The sequence below is a fragment of the Anopheles marshallii genome, chromosome 3 (genome assembly GCF_943734725.1).
Source record: "Anopheles marshallii chromosome 3, idAnoMarsDA_429_01, whole genome shotgun sequence".
Classification (NCBI taxonomy): domain Eukaryota; kingdom Metazoa; phylum Arthropoda; class Insecta; order Diptera; family Culicidae; genus Anopheles; species Anopheles marshallii.
This window is the reverse complement of record NC_071327.1, coordinates 60,429,047-60,451,195: the sequence shown is the minus strand read 5'-3', so window position 1 is coordinate 60,451,195 and position 22,149 is coordinate 60,429,047. Positions and strand designations below refer to the sequence as shown.

At 46.4% G+C, this 22,149-nt stretch overlaps 1 protein-coding gene across 1 annotated transcript in view; it reads right to left on the bottom strand.

Moving 5' to 3' along the window:
- Nucleotides 1–345: 345 nt before the first annotated feature.
- Nucleotides 346–22,149, bottom strand: part of LOC128710824 (neogenin) — a 97,297-nt gene continuing 75,493 nt past the window's right edge. The window contains exons 2-10 of the mRNA XM_053805677.1: nt 5,938–6,249; nt 5,120–5,876; nt 4,911–5,026; nt 3,358–3,949; nt 2,498–3,276; nt 1,138–2,421; nt 870–1,071; nt 647–780; nt 346–584 (exon numbers count right to left, since the gene is read on the bottom strand). Of these exons, the coding sequence (XP_053661652.1) occupies nt 346–584; nt 647–780; nt 870–1,071; nt 1,138–2,421; nt 2,498–3,276; nt 3,358–3,949; nt 4,911–5,026; nt 5,120–5,876; nt 5,938–6,249 (4,415 nt within the window). The remainder of the gene's footprint in view (nt 585–646; nt 781–869; nt 1,072–1,137; nt 2,422–2,497; nt 3,277–3,357; nt 3,950–4,910; nt 5,027–5,119; nt 5,877–5,937; nt 6,250–22,149) is intronic.

Genomic DNA, 22,149 nt, shown 5'->3' with positions numbered 1-22,149 from the left:
TATACGGGGGTTAGTCCTTAAAGAGTAATTTAATAAATTAATGTGAGTTATACGATGCATTAGCATAACGACACGCTGCGCCGTTTAACGTGTCGCACCGACTACCATTATCCGTAATATAGCGTTTGCTTTAAAGTAATTGCAAATACCAATAATAATGCCTAAACCTATCCGACACAACGTTCAGTCGATCAAGTATGATCACGTACCGTTCACAACACGACACTTGCATTCAGCTCATTCACGCGTAACGCTCACACTCAATCTCACTCATACCAAATTAAAATTAATAATGACTAAACAATTTTCATCACGCATTTTGCACCGTCTTCAGGTCGAAGTGATCTAGCACTCAAACTCGTTCGCTGTGATTGCACTCAGATCTTTCATCAGGCCCTCGAGATTGGCCATCTCCTGGTTCAGCTCCTCGGTGGAAGTGGACGGTGCCAATCGTTGGATTTCATCATTCGAGTGTGCAACTACCGGTCCAGTCTGCAGTCGATTGGTCAGTGAACCGGATGAGAGAGATGGTTTTTTGTAGGGCGATGAATTCTGTGGGCGTATCGTGACTGCGGGCGTTGGAGCTATGGTAAAGAAAGAGTTTGTTAGATCCAATTTGACAACGTTTACTAACTTCGATACTCACTGCCATGTTTACCCTGGCCACTGATGATGGGTGTGGATGCGGGTGGTGCAGGTACGCTGAAACTTTTCAATGGATGTCCTTGTCCCCGTTTCGGGGCATCTATCGCTATACCTTGAGCGTAGGTAACATTTGGGCTAAAAATATTACAACCAACTCATTAGCTTATGTCCATTTATCTACACTCTCTCTACTCGGATATTCGAAATATTTCCCCAAAACCTACCTATAACTACTGTCGTAAGTGTACGGGTTTTCTGGTGTCTGTGCGAGAGGATTTGCCGGCGGCAATTGTGGAGGCTGCTGAAGAAGATTCTGCTGTGAAAGTGTCTGCTGATCCATCGCTATATGCGGTCTGGCGGCCATGCTGTACTGTGTCCGTGGGTACTGGGGTCGCTCCATTGTCGAGCTGAGGGACGTTGTGTTTCCTAAAGCAGCAAAAATCGGAAGATAATTTAAAACCGTTCTGTCGAGTGTCGCAGCAAACATCTTACCATTATACCCAGGCACATAATTTCGCTTATCGAGCGAGTTGGTAACGTGGGTGATTGGAGTTTCGCTATCGTAATCGTGTCCACCGACAGACCGGGGCAGTGTCATCGTACCACTGCTAGACGCTCCTCCATCTACCGAGCCGGGGGTCGTACTATGATTGCTTTTGTCCATATTCTTCAGCTCCATCTGATCGTGATGTATCCATAGGTCGGGCGGTTTAATGATTCCCGCATTATTCTTCTGATAGCTTTTCTTCGCATGCTCCGGCGTGTCTTCGGGCCCCTTCCTACGGCACCTCAACACCAAAATTCCAATCGCCGTCAGACCGGCCATAGCCGCAAATCCCGCCGTGATGTATATGAGCTCGGATGAGATAGATTTCTCTAGCGTAAGATTCCCACTCGAATCGATCTCAGCGCCAGTTTTCAAAGAAACCATCGCCGAGAACGGACCCAAACCTTTCGAGTGACGCGTCTGCACTTTGAAATAATATGTTGTGTGCGGTTCTAGGTTTACGATCTCCGCGGACGTATGTTCTCCGGTCGTTGCTTCAATGTTCCAATCCCGATCGCGCTTTTCGTTGTCGGTTGTGTACAGCACCTGATAGCCCGCGATTGGCCCGCTCACATGTCGCGGTGAAAGCCAGCTCAGTATGGCGGTGAGAGGATTACGCGGATCGAAAGTCACCTCCAAATCTCGCGGAGGTGATACGGGTGATGCTTGCTGAGTGGTGTTCAGCACCGACATAGACCAGGCCGATTGGCGGTGCCCTTTCACTACCTTCACGGCGAACTCGTACTGCGTGTTCGGACGTAAATCACCGATCATGCTGCTCAGAAGGGTCGCGTTGTGATAGCGGTAGCGGTTAGACCCATTTGGGCTGTACCGTACGACGTAGTACCGATTGTCAGATACGTGCTGGCTTTTACTAAGTGTCGTGTCTGTCCAATACACTACAATCGATGTTCCGGACATGGGAATTGCGCGCAATCCGACCGGCACTTCTAACGGTGTTGGAGCTTCGACTGGGGCATCTTCCCGGGTACGTACCGTGTCGTACTTCGGAGCACCGTCTCCCATTGAATTACGGGCACGCAACGAAATGACGTATTCGCTGTTCGGTTCCAGATTGGTGATTTCGAACTGTCGTATCCTCTCCTCTATTTCAGCCGTTTCCTCATCTGGGATACCTTTGCCCCAGCCAAGGATGTAACTGCGCACTTTAATCTCTTGATGTGCCGGAGGTCCCCAGAAGACCGTTATGTTATCCGCTCCAGGTCGGGCTGCATTGGCGAAAAAAAGGAATGGTAATACATGAGTAATATGATTTTGCTTCCAACAAACTAACGATATACTTACTCTTTATCCACGCCGGTTGACCAGGAACTTGCGATTCGTCCAGATCGTTCGCGTACGTTTCCGTGTGATGCCATTCGGTGAATGGTCCAGTTCCGTTTACCGTCATGGCAGCGATCTTCACCTGATAGGCAGACATCTTGTCCAGATCCTTCAATATGTAGTATCGCACGTTGGCTGGGGTCGTCTCAACCTGCAGTGGTTTTTTGTTCTTGCGGTACTTGATTTTGTACCCTGTGATCTGTCCATTGCGATCCTCTAACGCTGGTGGTTCCCATCGGATCGCTACGGTGGAGCTTGTCTGTTCCAGCGTCACATTTGCCGGCGGTTCCGATGGAGTAGAAGAATATGTTTTCACGTCTATCTCGTGCGATGGATCGCCCATTCCTGCCTGATTGAAGGGAACCACATACATGGTGTACTTGGTGTACGGGCGCAATTCGTTGATGATAATCTCCGTGGTGGTGGTGTCGGAGTACATCTCAGCCCCGTTGTCAGTTTCAGCATAGTACACGCGATATTTCGTAATCAACCCGTTTGTCACCGCTGGTGGATCCCATTGCAGGTGGATATCCTTCTCGGTGATGGCAAATCCACGCAGATTCTGCGGTGCACCGGCTATATTCTCCTCGGACAATGTACGCACTTCCAGTGTCTCGGATGATTCTCCCGCACCGTGATTGCTGTTGCCTACCACCCGGAAGTGATAATTTTTACCAGGTTGCAACGATTGAATATTGATTTCCTGCTCATCACGCGAATTCGTGGTCATCTTGCGCTCTCTGTGAAGCAAAACAAGGAATTGAAGGGTCAAACACATATGCGAAATTCGCCTTAATCCATTATTCACGGGGAATACTTACCTATCGCTGGTGTGCATGCGGTAATACACCGAGTAGGAGATAACCTCATCGGGATTCTTTGCCGGTTCCAGCCAGTTGAGCGTAATGAAGCGTGACTGCACTATCTGGGCCTGGAGGGCGCGCGGCGGTCCCGGCAACGGGGCAGCAAATTTTCCACTTCCATCTACGTACGATTTCGAGTATTTCCGCGTGACAGCATTAATGGGAGACTTCTGATTAGAGAAATGGCCAACCTCACCATCCTCCCGGGACTTCGAACCGGTCAACGATTGGTAGAGTTTGTTCGGGTCCTCGTTCGGTCGCAGCGCATAGATTTTCCCGTCCTCCTCGTCATCGTCCTCATCGTCATCGTCATCATCATGGTCACTGTCAAGCATGCGGTCGTGATCGGCATAGTCATCGTCGGTATATTCGTTGTACTGAAACTGATGCCGGTCTAAGTTTGGCCGCTCCTTCGTCCGCGACACCAAACTGTCCAGTACCGATTTCGATAGTTTGGGATCGGACTGCAGCAGCAGTGGTGATTTTTCGTACGATTTCGTTTTCGATTGCGTCTGCTGAAATTTTTTGCCCTTGTGTCGTTTCGGCAGACCTGCTTCCCGTGTCGGGTTTGTCATATTCGGTTTCGGTTCGGATGGAGTTGTACAGTCGGTTGGGTCGATCGTACACAGTCGTCATGGGTCATGGATCAATGACAAGCAACATATTCATGCAGCGGGACAGGGATAGTGTTGTATCACGTGCAGTTCGATTTGGGGGCATGAGCACACGAGGTAAGTCAACATAACGAGCCAACCATCCCGAAGGACACGTGACGGGGTAAATCGGTAACAAGTCACGTAACAGAAAATAAATTGCAAACAGCCAAAAGTGAGCGAGTTTGGCAAAGACGAGCAACGGTAGTGTTAGAGAGCAAAACACACAAACACACACACAGCACGAAAGCGACAGATACGACATGAAGAGTACGACCCACCCAAGGGGATTAGCAGGGATGGAAAGAAGTGACAGCAAAACGAACGTTAGACAGAAATATCCCGCACACAGAAACGTAACCACACGAAAACGAGAAGTAAATCGTTTGCATGCAAAGTCATCCGCAAATGGGCAAAACGGTAATAAATCATAATCAACAAGAGAACGGGTCGTGGTTGTTGTTTTTGTTCGAAAGAGATGATTCCATCCAATAACACGGAGACGGTAGCGGCAGAAGAAGAGGTGGTACAATCCAAATGGAATAGACCACGGGCCAAGTCCGAAACGGAAGATAAACGAAATCGATAGCCGTAGCGTTGGATGGTTGTGTAAATCATACAACAAAAACAGAAAAAAAGAAAAGAAACAAATACGAAAAAAGTATATTAAAATATGATTGGTTCTAGAAATGCGCTCGAGCGAAGTGCGATCCAGTTCTGACGGAAACTAAATTAAAAAAAAAAAACGCACACTCTACCTACAGACTATAGTCCATTTGTCAGAAAGTTTACGGTGTTCTTGTTACTCAGCAGGTGAACCCTGCACGATGAAGTGGAGTAAAATTAGCAATCAATTACCTGGTTCGATTATTTCCAGACGGGCTGCCGCCTGCACACTTCCTGCCGGATTCGTTCCGATGCACTGAAACATTCCCGCGTCTGAACCGATCAGACCGAAAATTTTCAAATTGTGTCTGTGCGGGGCAGAGAGAATAAAGCAAATAAGCGATTAATAGTAGTGGATTTCTTATTATGTTCCCAATAAAGCCAGCCATCCAGACACCTACCCTCCAACAATCTGCATGTACTCGCTAGGCGTTATCAGGTCGCCATTTTTCAACCATTGAATCACGGGCGTCGGTTTGCCATGGATGGAACAGGCCAGCTCCAGCTCCTCCTTCTCATACGCGACCTTATCTTCCGGGCTGAGGATGAACTTTGGTGGCACCTGCACCTGTACCGTTGCGGACGCATCCAGCGAATCTTCCGTATTGCTTGCCCGGCACTGATAGTCACCCGCGTCTGTGTCCTGGATCGAATTGATCTGCAGCGAACCCGTGCCCATGATGCGGAACCGCGAGTCCAGATCGTTCATGTCGATGTCTTCCCCGTTTCGGAGCCATCGAATCGTTGGCTTGGGATTGCCGTTGGCGGCACAGTCCAGTATGACGGTGTCGCCCTCGCGTACCGTCTGCGGTTGCGGCACGATCACGAAGGCGGGTGGGGCGAAACTTTGGGGCTGGCCGGCCGTGGACTTGATGTTGAGGTTCGATTTGCTGCTCAACCGCGAGAATGTGCCCGCGGTCACGTTGCACTGGTAGGTGCCACGGTCCGCCGGGACAACTTCATCAATTTCCAACGCACCGGAGGGAAGCAGCAGCATTCGCGTCAAATCCATCCGCAGCGGTACATCATCCTTCAGCCATTCGGTGTGGTAGCGAGATTCAACACTGTAAGGTAGCAGGCTGGACATGCACTTGAAGTATGCCGTTTGGCCAGTGTACAGATAGATTTCGTGCGATTCCTGGTTTATGTCCGGTAGATCTGAAAGAAGAGATAATGTTAGTGACGGGTATAAACATAATCTAATCGCACACCAGCTTACCTGCTATCGAGACACGTGCCGATCGGCTTACGATCGTACCGATACCGTCCACGCTGAGCAGACAGTGGTAAAACCCGGTCAGTCCACGATTGCTCTCCACGGAGCTAATGTACAGCGACCCGTTGGTCAGCTGCGACCGGAACGTATCACCGACGATGCCAATGTCTTGTCCGTCGGGGCCACGCCACCGAATGTTGGGGGCTTTTTTGCCATCCTGCAGCACCTTCCGATCCGCATTGCCGGCACACTGCAACATAACCGAATTACCTTCCGGTACCGTCACGTCCGACGGTTCCACCATAAACTCGAGCACTGCGAAGAAAATGGGACGAGATAAAATGCCGCAGAGTTAGATCGCTTCGCACAATTTCGCTGTCACGTCGTATGGTTAATCAATCAATAGTGAGGCGTTTATTCAATTAAGGGTGCGATTAGTCCGGGGCAGCTTCCGGGTTCTCGATTGGTGTTTGTGTTACATCCGCTCATTGTCCAAAGGGCATCGCGTGGACGGGCTGTGAACTGTGTCCCTAGACTTTCACACCACTCTATTAACTGACCGTGGGTGAAGTTCATTAAACGATCGGTTGGACCCGCCGTTGTCGTTAATAGTTGCCCTGTCATCGGTGTCAGTTCATACTGCCGTTCGGAGGGTGCCAAGTGATTGGCGCTAATGAAAAGCATATGTTTTCAATTTTTCATCGAACAGTGTTTGGGCAGGTTCGAGCAAGATGAGGTTGCTGCATGAGGCGAGATTGGAAAATTAATCTCCGGGAGTTTTTAGCCATACATTTGAAGAAAGCGAACAATATTGTAACACGAATAACATAAGAGACTTTCAAATGTTTTAAATCGAATGCAACGAATGTCACGAATATACAGGCACTTTCGTCGAGAACCTAAATAATGGTTAAGGTAGGCTGACTCGTACCTACTAATCAATTATTGCTTCTAGTCCTAAGCGCTCTTCAAGAACATATGTTTCCGCGCTAGAACACACACACTCGATCTATTTCAATACCACTGTTAATTAAACAACGCATAATAGCAATGCATGTAGCCGTGTGCAGATCAAACACTCGACAATAAATTTCCATCCCCTTGGCCACCCTTCGCTGAACACTGTGCGCGAAATATCTAATTTTGAGGACCCTTCTACTGCAACCGCGCCACCCCACCGCGGATCTGCCAGGAAATGGAAAAGATAATTCACATTTGCATCGAGCGGCCTGTTGCACACATCTGGCAAGTGGGTAAGTTTTGCTCCATTTACATGGCTGGAATTAGTTTTGGGAATTACTGCTCCGTTCCGAGTGGGTTGCGGGTGGAGGGTGGGATTGTTGCGAACCAACTCCCACGGGAGATGGTGACGGTATGCTGTATATGCAGCGTTGTGTGGTTGTGGTGATTAAAATTTCACAAATAACAAACAAAATTACATTCCACCACCAGGCCCGGACCACTCCACTACCGGGCTGATGGTTTGATGGGTCGTCAGACCAACCGTGTCCCTCTAACCCGTGTCAAAACTTCACCATCAAGGCGGAGAAATAGCTTTGGTCGGGAAGTGGCTTTGCGAAAGTTGCTAGTGGCAGTGTCAGTGTGATGTAACGATGCAACAGCTCTTTTGACAGGACACCGCCAATGGGGACTGGACGCCACAAAATGCATTCAGGATGTGGGCGATTCAATGCAGCGGAAAGTTAGTTCCTAATTAAAAGACACTCTATAAAATGGAACGTCAATCTTTTTATGGTCAAATAAAATACCACAGTGTCTGAAAATGTTCCTATATGATTAATATGTTAAGGAGAAAACCTTCAATTGTTTCTGTCTTTCGTACTAAAATATTACGAGTCAGGATTTGGGAGTGCTTTACCGTCGTAACAACGAATGAGTCGCAGTCACAGCTCGCTTATAGTCTTTCCCTGCTGCCCAGTCAGCCATATTAAATAATCATGACCCAACCTATTATACTTACGCTAATAGTGCTCATTAATGCTGGCCATTACAGTTGGCCCGCTATTGCTTTTGATTCTACCTACAACACAGCAACAGTACCACCCACGGGCAAAGCATGATGAATTAACCTAGTTTAAGCATTGCACCCAATGTTACAGTACTTAGCCAGTACCCAATCGTACTCGCTTAAGAGCTGTTTAAAACATCAACACTGGTCCGTTCTTGCCGTCCCCGCGCGGAAGATTACTTCTGACACACCAATCGGTACCGAACTATCAAAGATCTTGAGCGCTCCATAATTGGCCCTTGTTATTTAAGTAACTACTCACCATTGCGCTACATCAGCTCAAGCACCAAACCAAAGGACAGAGAAAATGTTCATCAAGCGTTTGCGCGGGCCGCCCGGGCATTCTGTTTCGACATTTCCCAAAACACATCCACCAAATCGTACGCCGGGGGCCCCAGGGCCGGGTTCTGCATTCTCAATTAAATTAATGTCTTCAAATGGCATCGGAGCGGAAAATCAGATTACATTCTGACAGCGCTCGGGAGAAACAAAACAGACCGCACTACCGAACGCGCTTACGGGGGACCCCCTCTGAGCGAAACAAATCGGGGGGAAAGGGCCCCAGGAATCGGAGATGTGCATTCGAGTTGCATATTGGTCGACCATTTGAAAGGCTAGCATATTGAAGATACATTTCCCGATGGGACACCACCACGATGATTGCACCGACGTAAGCACACACGCGCGCACTGATTGTTGGCAATTTTCAATGCCAATTTATACAGCTACAAAACGTCCCGAACCCGTAGTGGTGCTTCATTCCGACGGGAGCGCACCACGCATCAGCGGTCTGCGAGTGGTAACAAACTCGTCTCGTACAAAACAAATCTCAATTCATATTGCCTCCGGTCGGTAATTAATGAGCACTGCACATCATTGTGCTCCGTTGTGAAGCTACCAAAAAAAAAACAATGAGTTCCCTAGTGTTGTGTCGTCTGTCACTGCTGGATGAATTTCGATTCTATTCTGGACACATGCAGCATAGCTCAAATACCGCTGCACCGTGCCGGCGTACACACGAGTAGTCATTATTCATCGTTAACCATGAGGCGCGTACGCGTTGGTGGACGCTAGCCAGTGATGGTGGCCAACAAACACATACACCGGAAGGGATGGGAAAATCACTTCCAAAACATCAAACGCTACCCAAAAGGGACCAAGCGTGGCCGTCTGTAAATCGCTTTCAATCTATCAATTAAGATAAATTATCCGTCCGATTTAAAGTCATATTGCAGTGACCGCGCATGGGGCTGCGCGACTGCCACGCGTACATTTGACTTTAAACCCCGAAACGACTGCGTTACTGCCGTTTTGCGGAACCGTATGCAGCGTTCGATTATCACTGTAGAGAATATGGCGACAGCCGGACAATGCAACCGACAAAGTAATAAAAATGTCAGTTCATTAGTTAAACGATGGATAATTTTTCTGTTTTCCATTTTTTTGTCTCTACTCTACTACGAGCATTTTATTGGAATAACCACACCGAGAGGTACGGTTGTGGAAACAGATTTACGATTTAAATTTTTAATTCACTCCAATTGACCGGTTGAGTGGAAGCCTGCACCGACCCACGACTCTGCTGGTTGTAAACCTGCTGTAACTAATTTACAGCACCAGCACATTGGACTTGGAAGACACGAAGCCAGCTGTGGCGCTTTGTAAGCTCATGTACCGTACAACAAATCGTCACTGGCCGGGACAGTTGTCAGTGATGGCCCTTGGCCACCAGCAACCATGCTGTGATTGACAGTTTACACTAATAGAAAATTTCGTAAAATGCGTACCACGGTGTTCACCCAAACCCAATGCGTGGTGGTCATTGCCGTTGGTGCGTTTGAAAACCCGGTGCGCGATATAATCTACCGCGCTGGTTGGAACTGTGTTTGATTAGAAATTCATGTCGCCGAATCTAGACCATTTTCTCGATGCCGAAAAAATCGTTGGCCGGCGGCAATTGAGACAGCGACTTGAGTTCTGTATGGTGGTGTTGAAGGAGCCACCCCAGCACCGATATGATTGTCGTCTGCCTGTCTACACCCGTACCCCTAAGACTGTAGAGTACCCCCTCACATACATCAAAGGGGCGCCCGCTGGAGGTTCCGAACCATTTCACTCTCGATGGTTGTTTCGATAATTGGAGTTTCGCTCCGGGCAGTCCTTCAACCGTCCAACATGCGAAACATGCTCTCTCTACGGAAAGGTAATGCTTCCTCGCTTACGCACTCTCTGTAACGCTTCAACTAGGGGGGGCAGCAAATGAACGAGAAAACAAAATATTGATAGCAAATCAAAAATCCGATACGTGAAGATAACAGCCGTGCAAAAGTACGGAACCGTACGCAGTAAAATTCGGTTTCCCGCCGCTTGGCGAACCCGGCGCCATTTCGGTGAAATTGATTTTTATTTACTTTGTAACACAAATGATGGTACTTTAATGAATTCTTATTCCTCCCAGGATGGCGGGAAGTCTTCCCCACTGCTGAACGCCTGCCCGTGAACCGGCAGAACGGTGGCGCCGCATGAGACGTTCTTTTCGATGCTTTTCCATTCCTGCACACAACGCCAACCGCGTGATATGGAAGGGAGAAAGACAACATTGGGATTCTGCGTGGGTTGGCATGCTTCCGGTGCAGTTTTCTTTGACGCCCAACCATGACTATTCGCGCCTCTTCGGAACCCATGGACTGTTCGCGAATGGTTGGCTGTTGGCAGGATCAATCTAAGCTAGGGGAACTACAACAGAAGGGCAGTAGATTCCATCACAGAGCCGGTATATGCCTCCTCAATATGTGACACAATGTGTCGCCACAGACTACACAAACACAGCGCACACGCACACCGAGGAGGGTGTGTCCCGTCGGGAGCATTCGATGGGACGCGAGGGTCGTCACGGTTGACCCGGAAGTGAAGTGAAAGAAGCACAATTTTGCTCCCATCCAGAACGACGTATCCCTTTTTTCCACCTCTCCCTCGAAGTAAAAGTCATGCATAAACCATTGGCTGGCTGGTGGCTATGAAATGTAATGATTTGGGTGGGCGATGTGCCGAACGGGCATGCTCACGGCAGAACCTAGACACGGCGGTGCGTGCGGTAGGAATGAACTCAACTTCAGGAAAACGATTTCTGTGGTCATTTCGAGCAAACCACACAACTTAGTTTAGCCTTACAAGCCATTCATCGGCTAGTGTAAAAAAAACAACCTTGGGTAAGCTGGATTTATGCTGTCCTAAGCACTGATTAGAATCGAGTTTCACGCCACAAACAAAGGAACGGTCTTCCTGTTCGGGGCACGCCCTTTCGTTCGGCGATATGAGTTATAGTTTGACGGGGTTTTCAGTTTGCTTCCCTATAGTTGCATGGGGAAAGTTGTAACAATTTTAGTGACGGTAGCACTATAAACGAGAACTTTTTTATGTTGATTATGAGCATTTAGACCAAAATTGAGAAAATGGATGGCAAACGTCAAGAGCCAACATCGCAGCCTGTCCTTCATTTACAATTCTACTCAAATTAAATCGCAACTTCATTCATTCCTCCCGTTCATCTAACGTTAGAACCAATCATCCCGCCATTTTCTCCCGTCCCAATGCAAGCGCGATATGTCGACCACCTACGGAGTCAGAACAAAATCACCATACAGCACCGAGAACGGTCCGATCCAACGCTCACCTACGCGACGCAAGCGTGCAGGAATTTGCAATCAATTTCTCATTTTCCCTCTATTCAACCGGTAAACAAACGGCTAACCGAACAACATCATAACGAAAAAAGCGTCGAGAAACAAACGCTATCTTTTCCGTTTCGTTTCCCCGGCGGAAGGAACAACTTTTCGCTACCATTTGTTTTGCTTTTGGTAAGTTTTTTTCTTTTGCTCCTTCTTCCGCGTCAGTTCTTTTGCTTCGGTTCGCACCGTGTCCCAACCATGGTTGTTTGGCTTTATTGCAACGAAATTCCCGTTGCTTGCTCATATGGGAGGAAAAATCGTTCCTTCGAGGTGCCCGCGAAAGCAGGACTGGGGAAAACTTTTACCAAGTATGGTTCCTGCTGCCAGTTCATTTTCCAGCAGCGTACCAGTTGTTTACCGACACATTTGCAAGACATCGTGTGCAAGCGACCGGTCCAACCGATGTGTCGCGCTACCGGGGCAAAGGAAAGCAATCGAAGAACCTAGTGCTGTTCTCTTTAAGCCCAGCATACCTTTTACACGTGCGGGGGGAAATGGAAGGATGATTTCAATACGCACCAGCAGCACTTTAGGCGCTGGCACTTTGATACGGAAGAAGTTAGTCCATATTTTCGCTACACGTCGTTCTAGGAAATCCATTCAAACAACGTGTGGTAAAAAACGGTACGGGCGTACCTTGTTGGTTGAAGCAATTTGGAAACATAACATTCCTCCCGGACCGGTACTAATTAACAATCGGCTAACGACAGAGCCAATTCGCCGCCCAAAAGATCCTTTCTACGTGATTCTTCACTGGTTGTCTGTGAATAAAAAGAACAACCCCTGCAAACCGTAGCCTTTGCGACTTATCGACAACATCTTCATTTGTTCGATGTTTCACACAAAGCCCCGGAATCTGTTCGCTAATGGAGATACAGTTTTTGCTAACCAACCGAACCTGCTTCTTGACGTGCTAATACAAAAGTTACTCCTCCTTTACTGTGCAACAGCGAACGAAAAGACAAATACGGCACTGCCGGAATCGCTGGAGTATGCTGGAATCCTTTTCCCTGCAGGACAACAAACTCGGCACGTGTCTATGTCATTCGCAACGGCTGTATGGGACAACCGTGTTGCGGGGCGGGATTCCGTGGCGTGGCATTTTGGCCGCTTCCGGTCCACAAAAGAAAATAAAACTGATGGAGAAACACATTGCCGAAAAGCCAAACATCAAACATAGCTAGCATCCCAGCCGTGGGTCACCCTCCGAAGAAACAACACTGCACCCTAACACCATTATCCTTACCGCCCGGGAGGGATGGGTGGCCATCTATTCACTTTGCGGTCCTCGGAGATACATCGAAATGTCAGATACTTCGCAGCAGACGAGTCGTGTAATTGAAATGGAAAATCACGATACATGAAGAATTATTGCACTCGGTCGTTGGGTCGAAGAAATGCGTGCGATGGAACGATCGCACAGCCACCAACGCTGACTTTCTACGCGGTCGGAACGGTTCCTTGCTGGTGGCCAGGGCTTACCTACCGGATTGTTTCTGTAGCGTCGTCCAGCACAGGACGTTATTTGCGCTACGGCTACAATTGTGATTTTTCTCCCGCATTCTGTTTTACGATGTCGTCACGTCCGGTGGTTGGAATTCCATTTACTGTACCATCCAAGTGCGCCCAGCAGCCCCAACTACCGGCTGGATGGTCAAACAACGAAGCGTACCGAACAATATTCCGTCAGAGCATTGTCCACTTTACAGCACATGAAACAAAGCGATAGCTTCTGCACTTAGAAACACACTCGGCCACCGGTTTACTGCAGGGCGACCGCTGGAACCATTTCTCTTCATTAATGGGGTGATAGAATGTGCATAAATAAGAAATATCCCGCATAAAACTGTCAACTCGCACAGAAAAGCGCATCCGTTTCGTGTGATTCCAGAACCGAACCCATCCTCCCGTGCGCATTGCTGGGAGAAACAATAAAAACTTGGGAGCTATTATTGCGGTTAGAACGGCAGCCTCCACCATTGACTGGTGGTCATCGAAACCATCATTTCCCCCGGTGGGAAGGAAAACCGATTGGAGATCTTACGAAATTGAACCAATCCCTGATGCTGGGAACTGTTTTTCCTGAATACATATAACGAGCATGTTGTTCGAGCTTTCAACTAGCATAACTAACTATATTTCTGGCCAATCAATGGCTTCAACAAAATGTTTGTCTTGAAGCTTTCCGGGAGCTATATTGCATTTGCAAAGTAACACTTCAAAGTGAATTGTCAATGCAGCTTGATGATATTCGACGTGCTCCTGCCGATGGTATTATGGTACGTAAGTACACTGGACATGGGATAGCCGGGCGAACGATGCTTTTGCGAAAATTCGTCTGAATGATTCAAGTGCCCACATAAATGCCTCTTGATACACCTCTCCAGACGTCATAGTAAACTGGGCCCGACCCCATGGTGACTATTTTCCCAACCAACATTCGCACGGCCATTAACTTCCAGACATCCTGGGACCATTGACCAGATTGTCGCTAAGTCGGCACTTTTCAGAATTCAGTTCGGAAATCGAAACACTTAAGGTTTAAAGTTGGAACAGAAAAAAAACTTGCAGCATGAAAGTTGGGAAACGCTGGAGCTAGTACGAAACCAACGACAGACTTGCCAAGTGCAAACCAGCTCTGTCACTTCAAATATTTCCGAGACCACAGCAAACGGACTGACGCTCACATTTCCACTTCCAGTCTGCCATCGATTGGTCTGCCGTGAATGGAAAACCAGAAGCGGGAAAATCCTATTTTCCAGAACATGTTTGTTCAGAAGCGATCTTCTCCTATAACTGCACTCTTCAAAATCAATCCTATTTTTCTTCAAATGTTTTGCTAAGAACCGTTGCTTTAATCGCAGCAACTGCTATCATAGGATAGGAAGACATAAACAATATGGCAGAGAAAGAGAGATGAGTTAAAGCCTTAGCTTGAAATGTTTGCTCCACAAACATTACCAAGCGAAACAGTTGGAAAAGGAACGACGTGGAAACTGTTGATGACGAGCAGAAATGAAAACCCCAAATTAGAACGGAAAGAAAGAAGATGGAGGTCCTTTCAATAGCATGACCATAATAAAGTTTTTGTTCAATTTCCTCAATCATGCTCTTTCCGAAATCATCGCCTGCGTTTTCGCTCCTTCCATCCTCCTGCAGCAGTCTTACGGCTATTGTGAAGCATGTTTCGTAGGAGTTTGTTCGAGTTGGTGTGCAATCCTCATCTTAGCTTCGCTCCAAATTTTATCCAAACTGTCGTTTGTTTCAATGGTTCGTCTTCAGCCAGCCACGAGAAGGAAATAAAAATCCGAATAGGAAGCAACAGACGAAAAACTCTGCCCAAGCTGAGACAAAAAAAAAAGAATACTAAACTCTACTTTTATCAAACGGTCCACTAGACGGATACAAAAACGGCGAACTTCCGTTATGGTTTTCCCGTTCGGTGTCCGAGATTTTTTCCTTGTTTTCACGCTGACAAGAAGGGGCAAAAGTTTCCATCGTCTTCCGAACCTGACACCACCGTCCGTTCCGTTCTTGCCGGGATGGGAGGAAAGAACGTAAAGCACACTTCCACCAAACTGGTTGGAATTAATAATTGAAGAGCAAACTACAAAATTATCAGCTAAATAATGGCTGTTGAATTGGTTTCGACTACGCGCGCGCACACGCCCGTTTCCGCTAGTTAGCGCCGCGCAAAAACCGGGAAGTTGATTTATTTACGGCGAAAAAGCGCACAATCAGGGCAAAATCAGCGGAAACAGCTGATTGAATTTTGAGTCTGTTCAGCAAACGGCACCGGTTCATTTGGCGGCTCTCTAATGATGCACCCACTGCGCATTGCTGCTGCTGCCGCTGCAGTGAGTGCCAGCTCACATACAACACAGCTAATTGCAAATTAACACTGGATCGATGCGTTAAAAAGTAGCAAAAGGTCGGTCAAATTGAGTTAAAAATAAAAAATATACAAGCATACCATTAAGAAGAAAAAAAAAAATAGAAACAGAAAACGTGCCGGTTAACATTGTCCGTCGGTCATAATTTCTTCTCGCTTCTATTTTTCGGATCGCGATTAACATGGCAGCGAGCCGTGTGATACAGCATCGTTGAGTGGATTTATAGGGAAAAAAAGTCAATCACACCCGTCAGGATCAGCAGCAGGTTTCGGTTTGAAAGAAAATACCCAAGAGGGACGGGTTCCGGTTGACGTCCGGTAAATAGTTTGCAATTACCAAGATTAACGAACCTGTCAATCAGTGGTTAAGCAAACATCTACCGTTAAAAGCAAAGTTTACAAATGGCTAACGAGCAGTGGTTAGCATTTTAAACTCATTATTAAATAAAAAACTGCTTCTGAAAATTATAAATACATCACAATTGGATTGAAAATTGTAACAAAAAATACAACTATCCGTAAAATATACTGAAAAAAACTCAACATTTATCAATCAAAATAATTAGCAGAATAATATACTTTATCATAAATAAATAGCTTAAAAAGTTACAATTCCTGCAAGCTTGTCATGTTTTACAAACTTTATCTATTTAGGTCGATCGATACGAAAAGCATTTTAAAATTAGATCACACAATAAAATATGGATCGTTCACACGCAACTGTAAATTTGGCGAATTCGGCCATACGCTGTTAGTTGTTGCCAGAGAAGTGTAAATCAAGCAAAGAACGTTAACAAAAAACAGAAAAAAAAACAATCAACCTATTTTATTATGATTGTGAAGCTTCGTGTGCGGCTCGCGATCGATCTCGCGATTGATCAAATTTTTGGTCATTAAATTAGCGAAAATGCTGCTTTATAGATCACGATTTTGCCATAAACGGAACGGGTCATGGACCGGCCCGCTTGGCTTGGCGCTCTATGCAGCTAGCGGTTCGTTGGGATAGTGCGAGCACTCAGCATGCCTGAAGCAGCATGGAAACCGTTCGAGGCCACCCACTTATGCTAATGTATATACATGTGTGTGTGTGTATAACTCGAGATGTCCCGGAGTGGTTGGACGCGTGCTAATCACGTTCATGCTGTGATATTTGGATCCGATGAAGGGAAAACGATGAGCCGCTAAAACGGTGCTGTCCACCATTTTGTGGATGGTCTATCACGAATTAGGTGGGGGCACGCACGCGACAACAAGATCGTGCCCGTCAGGTCGTTCCATCCGACTAGGACCCAAAAAACCTCCCCTCCGTCGCTTAGGTTTGGTGGAAGTTCTTTCTACACAGCGGCACGGCATCAACTTTAATGGCGAACGCAAATAATTGTTGACACTGCTGTCAGCGGTGTTATGAATGATTGCGATTCCGGGCGGAAGATAATCGCTCATGAGGCTTGAAACTGTGGCGATTCTCGCCTAAGCTACGGTTACGCAGCACGGCACGCACGAATACGAGCATCGAAATAAAGCAAAAAATAATGAGCCACTTTAGAACTTTGATTTATTGTGCAATGAATGAACGCATGTTCTATCGGCGCGTTTTGCGCCGGGCGGAAAAGAAGGCCAGCGAACGGAGAAGACAAAATATAGCACCAGTGTGCTAAAACTGATTTCTTCGATGGCGTGCCCGCACTAAACGGAAAATTCCAGTTCCGGTTTACGGATTGCGTGGTGCGTTTGTTTTATTTTCCATGTTGCGCCAGCACATAGAATGATGGAGCTAGAAAATTATCAAATGATTATTACTCTGGACCCGTCCCCCGTCTTGTCGTTTCCTTCACCATTCTACGGGCGAAATATGCTCACCAAAAATTAAACCGATTGCTTTAATTAATCTTTCTGTTTGTTTTAATTTTATCGTTGGCAATCGTGAGAATGGAAAGCGCTCGGTACGGCAGCTATCATCGAGTTTCTACACCTTCACACTGCCAACATTTATCGAGGGTTTAGCTCGGCTGTCGGCACCTCTACCTCAAAACCCGGCGGAGGTCAGTCAATTTTCTGGTTCACTGTTTTCCTTTGGTCCGGTTCACACACACACATACAGCTCCCTTTTTGCAACCCTTTGCAAGTGATCTACCCACTACAGAACAAAGAACAAATAAGACACACACAAAAAAAAAATATTCCCATTTCGGTTGTTTCAGCGCATATATTTGCCGTTTTGTCCAAGGAATGGAAGAGCTCCAACAAGGCTTATCCACTGTTCCCAGAGCGAAGGGGTTGATAGAGGGGTGGAATACAAACAAAACTCTTCATGTGAGGATTTGCTCGGTATTCCAACTTCCCATACCTTGTGCACCGGCTTCGACAAACAAGCACCAACCATGCCCCGAAGCTAAGCAGGTGCAGTTGAACGTTTTCGTTTATTAAAAATTAATCCTCCAACACTGCTGCAGCAGGTTCACTGTTTCAGCTGCCCAGCGCCATTGCCATTCCATTCGATTACGAAGGGGGTGGAAAGCTTTTAATTTTGCACACCCATCAAACGATGTCCAGACGAAACGGGACAAACAACAGCGAACCCTACAACCTTTCGAAACCCGACCACGAAATGGTCAAATGGTTAGACCGTGGATGCATTCAAACAGCCCCTGCTTCTGGGGGTGTGCAGTGCAATTCCCACCTGTTTCGTGCCGTTCTGTGCCATGATTTCAATGCATGAATGGGTGAGAAATAAAAACCTGAAACGGAACTATGGCAAACTACTGGCGTCCTTTTTTGCGCAACAGCTGTAAAACGGTTGGAAGGATTGTCAACGAATGAGAAGGAACTGTAAGCGTGGGAAATAAAAATTGAGCCCTTGGCAAATATTTAACAGAACGCAAGAACTGTAGCAATATACGGTCGAATAAAAGTTCATTTTTAATTTACTTTATCACATTTCCCAGAAAGAATATTAGCGAAATGTGTTAAACTTTTCATTTCAAGCATTTCAAGCATTATTCATAACAGGGATTTTGAACACATCATGAAAAGACATCATAATCTCATCATACCTAACAGCAAACACATCACATTACCCTCTAAATAGGATATCCCTGAGGTAGTTAGAGTGTAATTAAAATACAAACTTTGAAACTTCACCATGCGACGCTAACATTTCCAGCGCAACACATTAAACATGCCCTTCAATGCTGGGAAACTTTTCCATCCGAACGAACTCGTCACTGCCAGATGGCTGAAATGCTCCGAGCTTCTGCAACATTTTATTGGATAGAATTTTTGTGTCATTCTTCTTCAACTCACATCTCGAGCTGCGGGCGGCTAAATACAATACTTAGAAGAATCGGCAAATTTAAAACCCGAAACATTTGCTTCTTAATTACGCTCGAAACTTTCCCCGGCGGTGTCATGTTGCAAGTGGTGTGTGTGTGTGTGTGTGTGTGTGTGTGTGTGTGTGTGTGTGTGTGTGTGTGTGTGTCTGTGGCGATAGAAAGAAAATGACTAACCACCGTACGTTACAACAATTTCATCACCAAACCACCTCAAAGAGAACGCAGCTCTGGACGATCGACAACAAAATGGTTTCGTCTAAATCCAACCGTACACCGAAGCCACGGTCTGCAGACGAGTGCCGTACTGCGGTGATACGTTACAAGCGTACCGGTGCAGTGTTGCATTCTTTCTTTGGTTGCATACCCGTTGTTGCTCCCAGCGACCGGTGGTTGGTGCCGTTCGGGATGAAAAGCGAACACCGTTTGCACCGTGTGTACCATTTCCTGCCTTTCTCGGCTGAGGGCGGGTGCAGATGAACAGCGTATGAGCACAACGCGTTCTTGCCTTTTTAAGGAGTTGCAGGCCAGGCCGCAGGACCACGAAGTCAATTGCTCATATTTCTCAGCGATTCCTAGATGCGGGGTCGGTATCGAGAGATGGCGAACCAGTTATGTTTTGTTTTCACTCCAAAAATAGCACCATCCAGCTGGAGTAGCGCCCGCCAACGACGGCGTTGCATATGCGGTGTAACTATGGTATGGTTCTGCTGAGAGCTGTACGCAAGCGGAAGATCTTCTGAAGATTAGCTGCGTACGTACACTGGACTTGGCATCCATTCCCAACGTACGCATTGCCAGGAAGCTATACATGTGATACATTTTAGCTGAAACAGTTTCGATTTTAACGAACGATACCGCAGCCTGTCAGTAGCGTAATGTCTTTAAAAGGTCGCTCACTTCGACACCGCAGAAGAAAGAGAAAAGGGGTTCATCAATTTCCCCTATCGACACGCATGTGAAATATGACAAAAAATCACACAAACTAAACCTAACGACCTGTTTGGCTGTCAAATCTGGTGCCTTCATCCGCTACCCAAAACAACTACTACCGGCACGACTGTGTCATCTGTCACTGGATTCCATTTCGAACTGTACGGGCAGCATCCCGTAGGGAAATGTATCCCACCCGCCTCCACCCATCGAAGGCAAGATTTAGAAAGCTGCACCAAACAAGGGTGTGAACGAAAGTTACGATACGATCAAAATCGTCGCCCGCTGTCAAAATACGGACACGATGCGCGCTTCAAAGTTATGATCGGCACCAGAACACAACGGCTAAATGTGATGCATTTTCATCCATCAATGGACCCGTTGGGGGGGATGAGCGACAAGACCAACACGGAAATGCGGCATAAAATTTGAAACTTTACTTTATCGCGCATTAGCATGTCCATTGCCGTTTGAGTGACATCTTTTAATGGGGCGCCATCGATTAAATATTACGCGGTGTGTCAAGCGCTTGTATGGAACGGCGCTGGGAAGGTTTTTAGTGCGCGCATATAAAACAACGTCACAAGTTGATTAATTTCCTTCTGGCAGTTGAATGTATCGTTCGTTGTAACGTTTGGTTTACGATGCACCGTGCAGGGAGCTGAATTTGAAACACTCACGTTACGCTCCTTCGTTACGACTTCGACACGGTAATACTAGCCTCAAGTGCAGATGCTTACCTGAAAGTAAAATGAAAAATAAACGTATAAAATTCCATTACAACTGCATTCGCGTTGCTGGGAGTTCCGAGCTGAAGCATCCGCTCGTTCGTCTGCTTTCCGTTTGATGTTTGATCATTTGCTTGAATTGTGAAGTAATAAAATTTTAATTTCAACACAAAGGAACCGGCGTCGGTTCATTGCTAGAGCAATATCAACAGTTAGGTGGATGCTGGAGCGATGCTAAACACACCGGAAACAGTATATTGAAACTAAAAACTGTTGGGAAATGTTGAGAGTAATAGAGCATAGCAATTTCCTTTTTTTATATCAGGCTCAATTGACAAAATGTATGTAATAGCTCTAGCGTCTGATAGGTAGTTTGAGGTTTTTCTCGTAACTGTTGTAAGGTTCCCTACACTTTGTCTGTTTTGTAACCTTTTAGTTTTTTTTGCAATACACTTGGCGTAGTTAGTATAAATAGTTAAAATGTATAAGCTAAAAGAAAGCCATTAAATGCAAGTTTGAAATAATACAATTCTTTATATTAAAACCAAACTAAAGTCGATTATATGCTTTATAGTAACCACTTAATAAACGAAATTTAAAGAAAAACATAGTACGAGTATTCTAAACTAAATAAATCTCAAGAAATCAAGAAATCTCAAGAATAAGTAAATAAAAAAAATGGTACCTTGCGCTAAATCTCTTAAACATAGATTTACCCATCGTTTTTCTCGTATGGATGATCAACGTAACGAGGAACCGTTCAATGCTTCCCTGGTGAAGCTCGGTTACAGCTTTAAACATCAAACGATTATTTTCTACGATGCAGAAATCCAATTTTGATAGCATCCTAGTGTTTACTCAATTCCACCCGAATGGTGTTGCTGTTGTACAGTCTTGGCAGATGTACAGAGAACGGTAATGTTAGCTAAAGCCGCTTTACACAACTAGCCGATCCGTACAACATTCCCATCCCTCCACAGCAGAGCGAAATAAATACATTTGACTTGGAGCGCTATCGATGTTTTGATTTTGTGAATGCGCCACAGATCAATACACACCAGCCGCTCGATTCCGACTTCTAGGAGCCTCTGGATCGCTTCTGGAGTTAAGCGCCAGCAACGAGATAAATCCACCTGTCGGAGCCATATGGTTGCTGCCAAACACTCAGCAAGGTTTTGGGCGTTTGATCTACATCTAATAACTTCGGTTGGAAGAAACTAGACCGTACGCATTTACAACATGTTCGGCTGTGGATCCACTTTCGTCGAACGCACGCTGGTCGGAGAAGCCACCCGAAAGCGTGCGTGTGAATCGAGTTAATTCGAACTTGAGTATGGGGCTACTGTTACAAATTGCTAACGCTTGCCGGCCGGCCGAATCGCATAACCATACCAGAGATCACCCAACGGCAGCAACGGTGTAATCGACAATCAAATTACTCTTTGAACATTTTGTTTGCAGTAATTTCTGAACCACCGGCCACCCCCGCAGGGCATATCGGTAGTATATCGGAGTCGAATTTTGTATTCAAACAGCATAAGCCGAACCGTGCCGTGGTACGATGACAGGTTTATTG